The sequence below is a fragment of the Carassius gibelio genome, chromosome A11 (assembly GCF_023724105.1).
Source record: "Carassius gibelio isolate Cgi1373 ecotype wild population from Czech Republic chromosome A11, carGib1.2-hapl.c, whole genome shotgun sequence".
Lineage (NCBI taxonomy): Eukaryota > Metazoa > Chordata > Actinopteri > Cypriniformes > Cyprinidae > Carassius > Carassius gibelio.
Window position 1 is genome coordinate 2,716,457 of NC_068381.1, and position 14,565 is coordinate 2,731,021.

The window sequence follows — 14,565 nt, forward strand, 5'->3', positions numbered from 1 at the left end:
GCATTTAAAATGCGACTGCTAATGAGTGCAGCCGATAGTGTTTGTTTTTGTTGTTTCTTTTTGATTAAATAGTTGGACGAAGCAGTTGCATTGTTCCGTGCATTGACTGTTATGGACAGTGCAACACTTAATGCTTCCATTGCATTCACCAAACTGGTATGCAGCATAGAAATTAGGTTTTAGATATAGTCGATCAATAGATGTGTGCCAAGCGTTTTCCCCTTCACACACTAAGCATTTCACACATTTACGCCATTGCTCTCGTTTGCTGTCACTGTAGTGCAGATGTTTCCCCAGAGCTTTGGGTTTTTTTTTGAGTGTCATTTAATGCTTCTACATATTATTTCTCATAACCCAAGTATGCATTTGAAGAGTCACATGTTCATGATGATATAGCACAAGTATGAATCAAATATTTAATGAGCGACTCTGATATGAGTTCATAACCAGTCGTTGATGAATCACAGCCCATTTTGAGGTCGAGGAGATGGGCTTCAACAGAAATGCACTTGCAGAAATGCAATCAAGCTTTTGTAACTAAAGAGTCTGTTTATATTCCATTTATGGATTTAACAGATGCTTTCATCCCCCCAAAATGAGTTTGCGTTTGGCTAATCTTTAACTTCGATTCGCCCTGCCCTTCCTTTATGTAGTTTAGTGATGAAAACTCACACTTTTACCTGTGATATGACAGATTTGGGCTTGTAAATAACTTAATGTGGTAGGTTTGAGATAAACCGTATTGCTGTCACAACCCTGTGCATTTTAAATACTTTAAACTTTGTCATGCACTTTACAAAGTCTTGAAAGACTCATTATTTCAGTCATTTTACTTCAAAAATGACACGTTTACACGACAAAAAGTACTTTTTTAACTTAGTAAATATGCAAGCATCCTTAAATCAAGATATTTTATACTTGAGATGCAATGGCTAAATATAAGCTAAATATAAAGTGTTATTTATGCTTAAAACAAGAACAAATATTTGCCAGTTGAGTCAGAAAAACATAAAATCAAATGTAAAACAAGATCATTTTTCTGACTTCCAATTTTTTGGCTTGGTTTTCTAATTAATGGATGATTTTAAGTCTTTATGATTTAGTGTCTTTATGCTTAAAACGATAAAAATATCTGCCAGTGGGGTCAGAAAAAATATCTTGTTGATTCTTTTGACCCCATTAACAGATATTTAATCTTGTTTTAAGCATAAATTCACTTCATTTTTATAGATATTTATAACAGAATTTTTTTTTGCATTGTGTAGATTGCATTTGGTTTCATACTGACATGTAGCATTTGTTCCTCAGCTCTGATGGATTGATATTAAGTCAAAAGTTGCAAATATTTGGGCAAGTTTTATGATGCATCGCTCACTACACAAGAGCATTCTTCAAACCCTCCAGACACCAGAGATTTGCCAATATAAATGACAGATTCTTGGACTTGTGCTTGCTCTATTGTGGACGAGCTTCAATAGTCTAAACACATGATCCTGGCAGAGTCTATTCCACAGATAGTTTACTGATGGTAAGGGTGCGTCCAGCTGATCTTGGACCTTTTTTCGCTCGGCGGTAAGCTGTTTTGCTCATAGGCTTGCGTGCTGAAGCGGATCTTTTGTCCTGTGTGTGTCTTCCTGCCAAGCCGACTGTCTCTCAGTCTGCTCGTCTCAATGACCTTCTGTTGGGCTGTTGGCAGAGATGCGGCCGGCGAAAGCGAGACAGAGTCCTGAATGGTGTGTGAGGATGCGAGTCGTCAGCTCTGATGTCAAGCTCTCAGTAGGGCTGTAACCGTCACCAGCCTCGGCGTGAGAGGAAGTAGATTCAAGAGCTCTGAAGCAATGAAGGAAGCGTTGAGATGGCAACTCAGCTGCGCGTTAAACCATCCAGAGTCACTGGGTCTCAAGTGAACATTCACTGAAAAGTCAGTGTGAAACACCCTAAAACAAAGAACATTTCATTAGATATTATTATAGAGGTATTTCGATACTATTATAGTGTTTATAAATATTTTGAATAAACTGTCCTTGTTATATTTTACAATTTAAGGTTAAGGTTTAGTCATTATTTATTTATATATATATATATATATATATATATATATATATATATATATATATATATATATATATATATATATATATATATATATATATATATATATTTATATATATATATTTACATTAATGTAAAATTCATATTTTATGTTATTTTAGCTGAATTTCAATTAATAAAAATGATTATTAATAGTATTAGACCTACTTTGAGATTTTAAGTTTGAGTTTTTCAGGTATTATTTAATTTAATTTTATTTTATTTTAATGAAAACCGTTATTAATAGTATTAGTCCTAGTTTTAGTTTGAAAGTTTTTCTGGTAATTGTTTTATTTTTATTTTATTTCTCTTAAAGAAAATATATTTTTAATAGTCTTAGTTCGAATTTTTGCTTTTGAGTTAATATGCATATTTGTTTTATTTTATTTAAATTTTTTTCAAATTTATACAAAACAAATTACTAGTTTCGAGTTTTTCATTTATTTATATTTTATTTTAACTTTATTTCAGTTAATAAAACATTTTCTAACAGTAGTTATAACAGTAGTAATACGTTTTCCAGGTAATATTTTATTTCAGCTGTATTTTAATTAGGGGTGACCCCAAATAGTCGACGATTCGATGCTTCGATTCGAGGAGCCTGATTCGACTAATCTCACAGTCGAATATTCGCGGCCTGTTATGATTGTGCCATTCTGACTATATGTGTGTCTGATTTCACATAGAACTTTTGGTTTTCTCACAATAAGTTAATAAGCAGCCTGTTATGATAAAGCCATGAATAAGAATCTGAAAAGAAAGAAGCTTCAAATAAATATTATAAAGTGCGTGAATAAATCCAACCACCCCTATAGATTTGTTTCACTTTCCATAATAAGTGACGGACAGACATTTTTATTATTATCTTTATCATTATGTCTTTATCTTTATCATTTCTTATCTTTATCATTATAATAAAACGCTGTGAATTTTTAGAGTTTAGCTGCATTGTTTCTGCACATTGTTTCGTGAAGAACACGTCCACAAAAGGAGTTCATTCATTCATCCTTTTTCAGATAGCAAGCATATCAGTCCTAATATTAACATTATTTTGTATAAATAACGAAGTTTAACGAGTTTAATCCCATTGATTAAAAACGTGCTATCAAATGCTCACTCTACTGGTCATCTTCAGCGTGTGTAGCTCTAACCCGAAATGCAAAACATTAATAACTACTGTCTTATAGGCTAACTTTGTAATGAGAGCACTATTGTAAAAATTGAGAATTGTTAGGGTTTCGCTGACGTTTAGTGTTAACTATGTTTAAATCAAAACATAAAAACATTATTTACCCCGTTTGTATCTGCAAGGCATTTGTTACACATGTTCCCTGTGTGTTATCATCAGTAATTATATGGCTGTCGGATGTCTGACTTGACTCAATGTATTTGGCCCCGCCCCCAAACATATGATGCAACTATCAGTCGAATATCAGCAAGATTCGAAAATTTCGAAAATACTTAGTCGGGGACACCCCTAATTTGAATAACTGAAAATGGTATTTACTAATGCTTTTATGTAAACAAGAAAAGTTGAAATTGATTGGGTAAAAAAAAAAAATTCAAATGTCAAATGACATCGGCTGTAATTTAAAATCGTGCACTAATGCTTTTTTTGTTTTTTTTAATCTTCATATAGCAACTCAAGACCCCTATACAGCCAGAAAGCAATGAAAAACAAAACTTGATCTAAAAACGATGTGGTTGAGAAACTCAGAAAAGCACTTGGTTATAAGCACGAATGCAAATTAATTCAGAGTGTTGTTCTTCTGCTGGAGTCTCTGGACATCTGGAGTGATGCACTAGTGCACATCCTCATATCTGTTTCTCATGTCACTTTGAAACTAAGGGTGGGGTTCAACCCAGTCAACCTGAAACAACAGGGCACCAGATCACTTCACAAATAACACATCTTGTTCCAAAACCTAATGAGCTTTATGTGCATCCTAACCCTACTTGACCACCAGCTCATACTAACGGAAGCTCAATCTGAAATCTGTTCCCTCATAGCATTGATTATTGTCTTTCTATAACACTGGAGGAACTGTTGATTTTCCTGGTTGACACACCAGGAATGTCATAACTTAAAATGAGGCATGATAAACATGCATCTGCTTCCCTCCTGCTCTGCTCGTTTAAACGCCAGAAATTTAAGAAATGACGAGACGTGTGCTCATCTGTGTTAAATGCACCAATGAAATTACTTATCAAGCTGACTACTAGAATCCAAAAGTGTCTGTGTATATATTATTTATACAATTGTATTATCACATTAATACAATATATGCTTAAAATAAAAAATATATAAATATTTCTGAATAACTATATATATATATGTATATTGAAAAGTTACAGGATTTTTTTGTTGAAAATAAACAGATATTGGTGCAGGTCCTTGAAAGTGCTTGAATTTATTTTCTGGAAAAAATTCCATATTCCGTGTATTATTACGTGCATTTACGCTTTAAGCTAAGTGTTTCGCTCGTGATACATCCATGCATTTGCCTTACACTACTGATATTGACATTCACGCACCCCATATTTGGATTTTGTTGTTTAAACTGTGTTGGGTACACAATGAAATTAATGTTTTGTACTGTTTGTTTGTGGCATGGTCTCCTATCGCTTGTTATGTCTCTGAGTTAGTCGTAACAAAGTGGGGGCTCGTCCGGGATTTGAACCCGGGACCTTTGTGTTGTACATTGCCGAGACGTTAGAGTGACCATGTGTCCTCTTTTTAGACCTAAAAAAAAAGCGTATGGCCAAAATGTTGGGAATTCGGCTGTCTACAGTCGCAAATGTCGTCAAGTCCACATTTTTCCCCCCTATGGCTACTTTTAAACTGTTAATTGGTTTATTTTTTTTTTTCCAGTGGGTTAAAGGTTTGAAACGTTGCTTAATTACATTTGACTAAAATGCTTGTATTGAAACATTTGGCATTCTGCCTCTGATAAAACTGCTAGGTGTCACGTTTTGTGAAGGAGGGCCATTGGTAGGAAGTTTTCTAGCGGTTTATGATCAAAATGCATAGCCGTGTTTGTAAAATATGTGTATGGAAATGACATTTTCAGTTTTGATATTTGGGATATGGTCATTGCACTACTTTGGGCTCTACTTTAACCACCAACCAACCACACCCCAGACACACCCACTGTCCTCTTTTTGAAAAAACTAAAATATTAACTCCCCACGTGACGTTCATGCATGCTCAAAACTACTAGGATGTTACCTCTATGTTTCACAGACACACCTGGAAATGAATGTTGAATTGCTTTACTTGTTAAGATGATGTAAGAAAAACTGCTGGTTACATGAGCCTAAGCTCTTTTCAGTAAAGTTTAATATCAGGTCATTTTAGAATACAGTAAATGTCGTACCGAACATTCTTCAGTTTTATGCAAAACAGAAATACTTCAAATAGAATATCAGATCTCTCTATAATGGCCAAAAACGAATGCAAAAAAAGAAGCTTTTTTGCATAGTTGTGTTTGACACATGAAAACCGTAACAATGTATCTTACAAGGTAACACGATGTCATCTCGCTCTCACTTGAAATGTGTCCCCACATTAAGAATCTGAGGGTATTGGATCTGAAAAAGTCCTTGAAAGGTCCTTGAATTTGAAGTAAATCAAGGTGTGGGAACCCTGTACAAAATATATATTAATGTTTTTTTATTTGACAAATTATGAAAAAAATATATCAAATGATATATTATGATAACTTTCTATATGTATAGTTGATATATCTTTTAGAATTTAATTGTCTTTCTATTAACACATATTGAAAACATTGTCATTTACATTTTTCTTTCATGCATATATATATATATATATATATATATATATATATATATATATATATATATATATATATATATATATATATATATATATATATATATATATATAATGTATATTTATTAATATCATAAATAATTAAAATTTAGTAATTTTGAGTTGAGTTGAAAATCACACAAATATTATATATATATAAATATAAATAAATATATATATATATATATATATATATATATATATATATATATATATATATATATATATAAAATGTATATTTATTAATATCATAAATAATTAAAATTTTGTAATTTTGAGTTGAGTTGAAAATCACACAAATATTTTATATATATATATATATATGTGTGTGTATGTATGTATGTATATGTATATATATGTATGTGTGTGTGTATATGTATAATTAAATTTTCTTTCTATTAACAGATTATATACAAAATAATGTTTAAATTTTATTTCATATATAATATAATATAATATAATATATAGTTTATTAATTTATAAATAGTTAAAATAATAAAATTAAAAAGCTATAATAATTTTTTTTATAATTTTATTAATATAATTTCATACCTTCCTGTTCTGAAACAAGTTTTCTTCACCTATGTTCAAATTAAAACCTGAAAGATAAAATCAAGCCCCACTCTACAATATTCTGTTCCCCCAAAAATGCACTTTTTGAGTTCCCTGTTTTACGCCGCATGTGTTTTCCATCAGCGCGTGCATAAACGGGCTCTAAAATGTTTGAAACTTTCAACATCTTTATTATTTTTGCCCTCGGTTCAGATGCACTTTTAAGAAGAAGTGTTGAAATCCGAGGTTTATTTTGGAGCCGCATGCTGAGGCCAGATCTTAACGTGACCCTGTGACCTCAGAGACCTGTCCAAGTCTTAGGAATTCCTTTCCGCTGACGCTCACGCCGCAGGAAGCAGATAAATCAGACAGGAAAGAGGAAGCCACCCATGGACTACCTTTCTTGGCTGCGTTTCAGGATGTCTTTTGTCATCCGCTCCAGAAACTCAGACGCAGAAACCGTTTCATATGAAAAGCTGATCTCACTTAACACTGACCTTCTCGGCTTTCCGTATTGAAACATTATCCAGCGCTGACTCCCACAGCCAGCATCATTTTCAGGAGATTTAGGAATAAAGGTGATGTGCTCAGCTCTTTTTCATTTCATCGGCATTCACGTTCAAACAGTGCTGAGTCTGAATCAGATATTATAAGAATGACTTCTGTGTTTTTTCAGGGTTAGATGAACCTGTGTAGAAATATAGATGGGATACACATATATACTATTGTTCAAAAGAGTTTAAAACTGGTACTTTATTTCAGCTAGGACATATTAAAGTTAACAAAAGTGGTAATAAATATTGCAAATCAGCATATCGGAGTGATCATGTGACACTGAATACTGCATGGAGAAATTATGATGAAAATACAGAGGTGCATCATAAAAATAAATTACAGTTTTATAGATATTCACATATTATTGCAATTTCAAATAGCAGTTTTCAATTTCACATTTTTATAGCATTTCTTATCAAAAAAAAAATAGCAAAACTTCTTTAAAAAATATATCTTTTGAATGATATTGCACGTCAATTCCTCAAATGCATGCATTAAATTTGTGATCATGTGAGATTTGCTTTTGGGTCTTAACATTGTTTTTGACCCATTTTGTCTTGTATTCTATTGCATAGGTTTATAAGATTTCCAAATTTTTAATAGCAGTTACATTTGACAATTCTCAATTCTGCTAGCATAACAAATATAAAGTTCAGTCATTATTAAAGACATAAAGTGAACAAATTACAAGCAATCGCACGAAGATACTAATTAAACAGTGCTTGAGGTTTTAGGTTTGTAGGTGAATTAAAAATCAAAGGTAAATTTGCATATCTTTCACTGAAATAAATTAAATATTGATTATTCAGTCAAGAGCAGTGAGTGAATTTGTATTTATTTATATTAACTTTAAGCACACCGTCAGCAGTTGGTAAATGAGACGCTGTCACTTTAAGAGAAACGATGCATTGATGCAATATAATGACAAACATCTGATTTCTTTCTAAACTGTTTGAGTTCACTTAACTGTTTTAGAAGATACTTGTCACGACGGGTGTTTTACAATCCCTCTAGTGTGGTAGTGAGTTTTGCATGTTCAGAAAGTGTAAAAAGTCTTAGTTTGTCAGCAGAGCATCATCAGATTGCATCAGATCTCAGTGACTCATTTTCTATTCAGTTAGCAACCCTTGATAACTCGAGCATGATTGTGGTGCTTATACATCTAGCAGGTCAATGCCAAGGAGAACTCAGCCTACACAATGTTTCCAATGTTATATAGACTGGGATGAACCTTGTATATGTGTATGCTAGTGATTAATGTGAGCTCCTGACCAGACTCCAGTATTGATTTATCTGCTCAAACACATGCAGATTCACTCTCAGTGTTAGCTGTCATTCAGCTGACTTTGCCAATGCCCTCAAAATAAATTCAATCACATTCTAGGGCTCATTTTTTAACTGAGGACTCTTGTACACAATCTGCATATGGGTGTTATTAGCAGAGACTTCATCTGCCATTTATATGAATATGAATTTATAACATGCAAATATTAAAAATGATTATTGAAACCAGTAATGGGAGTAAAAATGTGCTTAATTATCATGAAAATAATGTCAAAATGCAAAAATAAATAACAATATTAAATATATTTAATGCAAAAATTATTAATAATCTTAAAAATGTTATAATTTTATTACATTTTAATGCAAAATGGTTTTTATCTTAATGTATATGTTATTTTTTGTTTCATTATTTTACATTATTTTCATAACAATTACATACATCCTAAAAAACCTCTAATTTATTAAAAAAAAAAAATTATTATACAAAATATTTATATTATGTTAATTTTAGTATTATGTAGTCATTTATATTCAAGCTACCATGTATTTATAACATTTTGAGTATAAATTACAATATTGAGGATCATTAACACTATTGAAGAAAAATATATTTTATTTCATTATTTGCATTATTTTTTATAAGTATTAACCTCAATAAAAATGTAAATGTTGAATTATAAAACAATTATAAAATAAATCTCAAATGGGAAAACTATTTTAATTATCATGAAAATAATTTCACAATCCAAAAATCTTAATGGTCCTCAAATGCATTAATTTGAATTTAGTCATTATTTATTTTAATATTTTTTATTATATTATTATTATTATTATATTTGTTTTATTATTATTATTATTATTGTATGTGTTATATGTGTTATATAGGCATTTATATTCAAGCTAGCTGTCTTTATTAGTGCATAAACAGGCTGGATATGTGAGATGAGTTTCTAACACGTCCATTGATCTGATCGAGCCGCTCTGCTCAGTGTTTACTCAACACTCGTCCAGATGCTGCTGCATTCCTGCAGTTTTCCCTGCGGTTTCTGCCGGACCGAGGGGAGGAACACTGCTGCCATTGTCTGCCCTACCCACAGTCCTCTGGGAGGATCCGCAAGCCTGGCTAATGTGTAGCGTTCGGTGGCATTGATTGAGATGTTATCGCTCACAATGCTGCCATAGTTCAGCGGCACGTGAGACCAGACGAGGAGGAGCTTGTAAAGTCAGAAACGGGTCGTAACCAGGTCGTCCGAAAGAGAAAATGCAGAGCTTAATAATGTCTTCATTTTTAGACACTTAGCTAAATTAATTAAGATGCTCGGATCTTCAAATCTGAAGTACAGGAATTGCTACTGGCACAAAAATGCGTGTAATTATCACAAATATAATGCAAATATATATTTTTAAAAATATAATATAATATACAAATATTTTTATTTGATTTGATATTATATGATTTTAAATCACAATGCAGAAATTCTTATTTGTTCTAAAAAAAATAATTTTATTTTATTTTATTCACAATGCAATAAATCTTTATGGTCCTAAAATAAATACAATAAAACATTTATTAGTCATTCAGTGTATTTTGTGATTTTCATTATATATTTCATTTTTATTTTTTATTTTTAAAGTGTATTTAATTAAAATGCATATTTTGCAAAGCAAAAATTCTTAATTGTCCTAAAACTAATGAAAACATTTTTATTTTACATTTAATTTAATTCAATATTTAATTTAATATTTAATTTAATATTTAATTTAATTTAATTTAATTTAATATTTAATTTAATCACAATGCAAAAAATCTTAATTAAAACTTTATTTATAATTCAGTGTATTTTTTCATTTTCAGTATAATTTTTTTTGTATTATACATATATATATATATATATATATATATATATATATATATATATATATATATATATATATATATAAAAAGATTTTTAATTAAATACACTTTTTAAAAAAATTTTTTTGCATTGTTATATATATATATATATATATATATATATATATATATATATATATATATATATATATATATATATATATATATATATATATATATATATATATAACAATGCAAAATAATTATTTAAAAAGTGTATTTAATTAAAAATCATTTCATGATGCAAAATATATTCAAATCAAATGCTGAAGCAGAGGAAGGAACAGAAGATATCTGTTTTTCTTGCTGACTGTGTTGAAATTTGTCGTTTTTGCCCCTCCAGGAAAAGCATGCATTCTGAAATGTTGTGGTTTGGACTGGGTTTATAAATGTGATTTGCATCTGTATCTGAACCCAGAGGAACTCTTTAACACTTCACAAGGTTTAATGAATCTCATTAAACCTTTTTACAGATGCAAATCAATCAAATAGTTATCATCCAGTAAGAGTTCAGAGAGGAACATTTCTGTGAATGTGTAGGAGTGTGTATGAAGCTGGACGTGAGAGACCATGGTTTGTGTAAGATCTGCTTTCATAGCCTTTCCATCACCTATGAAAAAACCATCATCAGTTTTGCACATTATTGTCTATAATGCAGACATATTTACTTGCATGAACACGGTGTGGTCATATTTCACCCTCAAATCAGAAGAAAGAAATGACAAATAATTAAATATATAAACAAGAAATATTTAGCATGAAGAAAATGAGGCATATTTTAGAACCTTAACATGCTTTATATTGTTTTCATTATTTTAATTTTAAGTAATGTGTATCTGGGAGTGAAAATTTGCTTAATTTTCATCAAAAATAATATTTACTGAACAAAAATTCTTAATGGTCCTAAAAAAAAACATATATTTTTATTTAATAAAAACTCATTTTAACTGTACAAAATGCTTTTTTTGAATTGAAAAAAAGTACATAAAATGTTTTGCGTTGTTTTCATTATTTTTCTTTATTTTCATAGTAATTAAGCACATTCAAATTCGCACTCATTCAGTAAACATTTTATTAAAATAATAATAATTAAAATGATATTACAGGAATAAGTGTCTGGGAGTGAAGAAGTTATTAATAATGAAGATAATTTCTGAATGCAAGTATTTTTAATGTATTTAAAATATTTTTTATATAATTTTTTATTTTATTAATTTATAACATTTTTATTTTATTTTATTTTATTTTATTTTAATTAATATTTTATTTAATTTAATTAATATTTAATTTAATTTTATTTTATTTTATTTATAATATTTAATTTTATTTTATTTTATTTAATCACAATGTAACATCTTAATTAAAACTTTATTTATAATTCAGTGTATTTTGTCATTTTCATTATACATTTTATTGTATTGTGTGTGTGTAGTTATAATATATATATATATATATATATATATATATATATATATATATATATATATATATAAATCACAATGCAAAAAAAAGGTCTTAAAATAATTATTTAAAAAGTGTATTTAATTAAAATGCATTTTCGTTATTTTCGTTCATATTTTGAAGCAGAGTAAGGAACAGAAGATATCTGTTAAAAAATGTATTGTTTTATTTAAAAAAACATTTATGACCTAATATTTTTGCACTGTTTTTATTATTATTTTCATGACATGTAAGAGCAGTCATCCTGTTAAGAATTCTAATATTGTGAAAAATAAAAGCCTGAGAGCTTTCTAATCCACGCAGCCTCAGACACACTCTGTATGTTGCTCCAGCTGTGACAGATGTTGCTCTTCCTCTGTTTGTTGTGTTTGGGCTCAGGCGGTCACACACAACCTCTCTCTTCTTCTCTAGTCCAGCGATCTGCTCTCATCCTGTCGTCTTTAACACACAGGGGTCGACCAGGACAAAAACTCTCGCTCCCGTCTCGCCACAACAATTGAATCAGACACTTGCGTCTTTTGTGAAGACGAGGAATGCAATAACAGGAAAATTGTGAGGATTATAAATAAAGAGCTGCATTTGGCAGGAAAACAGCTGGGTTTGAGGTTGAACGTGTGGCTTCACGCAGACTATTTCAAACTCATTTGATTCTTCAGAGAAAATAAAAGTCATTAGTATTTGGGAATGTTTTTTTGGGAAATGTTGCAATGTTTGTGGGTCAAAACATTGGCCTCCTTTCTTTCTAGAAGATCTAGTTCATACCTTTCTAAATATAGCACATATAAAACACTTAGTAACATCTGTTGCTAGATGTATTCATTGTATTATGACAAATAATAATTATTTGGATATTTAAAAATGTTGTTTACATTGCTTGGTAACTGGAATTACCTGGAAAATTATTTAAAATGTTTTTTGTTGGAATTATTATTATAATATTTTATTATTATTATTTATTATTATTTAATTAACTTTTTAAAATTTTAATTAGGATTTAAATCACATTTTCACAATTAATAATTTTGTATTAAAATAAATTAAAATACATTTCAAATAAGTGTATAATCATTGATTTTTTTAATAAAAAATTATTTAATAGGAAAATATAATTTTAATTACAATTTTAAACAAAACATTAGAAATAAAATTTAAATAATTATTTAAATAAAATTAAATTGTAATACTTTTATAATAATAGTAATAATAATAAATAGAATTATATAAAATTATTATAGAAGTATTTCAAAAATGTTGTTTTATTTGAATTATATTTAATATTACATAATTTTGGACTAAAATGAATTAAAATGCATTTTATATAATTATATTTATTTTTAGTATAAAATTATTAAAATTGTATTTTATTTAAATTATTATTTAAATTTAATTTCTATGTAAAATTTTAGTGCTAAGGTATTAAAATAGTGTTTATGTAAATGTTTTGAATCCAAATTAATTAAAATAAATGTTACGTTTAGAAGTGTATTATTATTATTATTATTATTATAAAAATGTAAAAATAGTTTTATTTAAATTATATTTCATAGTAAATAATGTAGTATTAAAATTGATTAAAATAAATGAATATAAACATATATTTCTGGAATTATTAGTCAATCTTTGATCACTGTTGTGTTTTATAGTATTGCTGTTGCAGCGGTTCACTCCAGGTCGTGTGTTAAGGCTGGTTTTCCCACAATCATGTTGACAGTGCTGCTTAATAACCCCCATGAGCCATGAAAGTGTTGTTGTAATTCTCTTTATCGTGTTCCTGCAGACGAGCGAGAGGCCGTGCAGAAGAAGACCTTCACCAAATGGGTGAACTCGCACCTGTCCCGCGTGTCCTGTCGGATCACGGATCTCTACATGGACCTGCGGGACGGACGGATGCTCATCAAGCTGCTCGAGGTTCTGTCCGGAGAGAGACTGGTGAGTCGGGCTGATGATGTCATCGCGCAGGGGGCGGGGCCAGCGGAACTCTCATCAAGACAATGCCCATATTTGGGCGTCAAAGCCGTCACTCAGATAACTGTGTTTGGTTTCACGAGCCCAGTGGTTTTGCTTTCGCTCGGGTTATTAACCATGCGCGTCATCTAATTGCCTGAAACTGGGCACGCACAAACACCAGCTTTAGCAGTGCATTATTGTTATCTGCTTAAAATAATACAGATGGAGTCTGTGATACGATCAAAACGAGGATAATGAGAGAGAAAATTCAGACGCATGAATCAGCTCATATTTCACAGCAAAATAACATTTTCATTTTGCATAAAGACAACATGATTTTTGCTGTTGTCTGTCATGTAATTCTTCATTAAGTGACACTAATGTTTGAACTCTATAAAGTCAATAACAAAATCAATTCCATATTTTTTCACCCTATAGTTTTTAATCACTTAGGTATTGCCAAAAATATTATTTCAAGTGTATAAATGTGTGTATATGGTTTAGCAATATGTCGTATGGCAGGATTGCCTTTATTTCAGTGTTGTTTTAGTATTATTTATATACTATTATAGCATTTATGAACTTATTCTAACATTAGTAAATTAGTTTTTACGCGTTTGCCATTTTTATTAGTTTTTTAAAGTAAAAATGTTTTTTTAATATATTTATTTTTGTTGTAGTTTTAGTAATTTTACTACTTCAGCTTATTTCATTGAGTTGCCGATCTAATTTTAATTTTATTTCAGCTTTATTTGAGAATTCAATACGAATAATGGCAAAATAAACTAGAAAGTTTATTTATTTTGTTATTTTAATTTAAAAAATGATTATTATATTTTGTATATATTTAATAATTTCTCTTACTTTACATATAACACTTTTTTCATACCCATTATATTACTGTACCTTTAAGTGTATTATTTAATTATTTACATGCAGTTATTTA

General features: G+C 29.7%; 1 protein-coding gene across 2 annotated transcripts in view; it reads left to right on the forward strand.

Moving 5' to 3' along the window:
• LOC128022006 (spectrin beta chain, non-erythrocytic 1) overlaps positions 1 to 14,565 on the forward strand; it is an 86,402-nt gene that overhangs the window by 30,752 nt on the left and 41,085 nt on the right. For both annotated transcript variants that reach the window (XM_052609196.1, XM_052609197.1), the window contains one exon: positions 13,450 to 13,601. In XM_052609196.1, the coding sequence (XP_052465156.1) occupies positions 13,450 to 13,601 (152 nt within the window). The remainder of the gene's footprint in view (positions 1 to 13,449; positions 13,602 to 14,565) is intronic.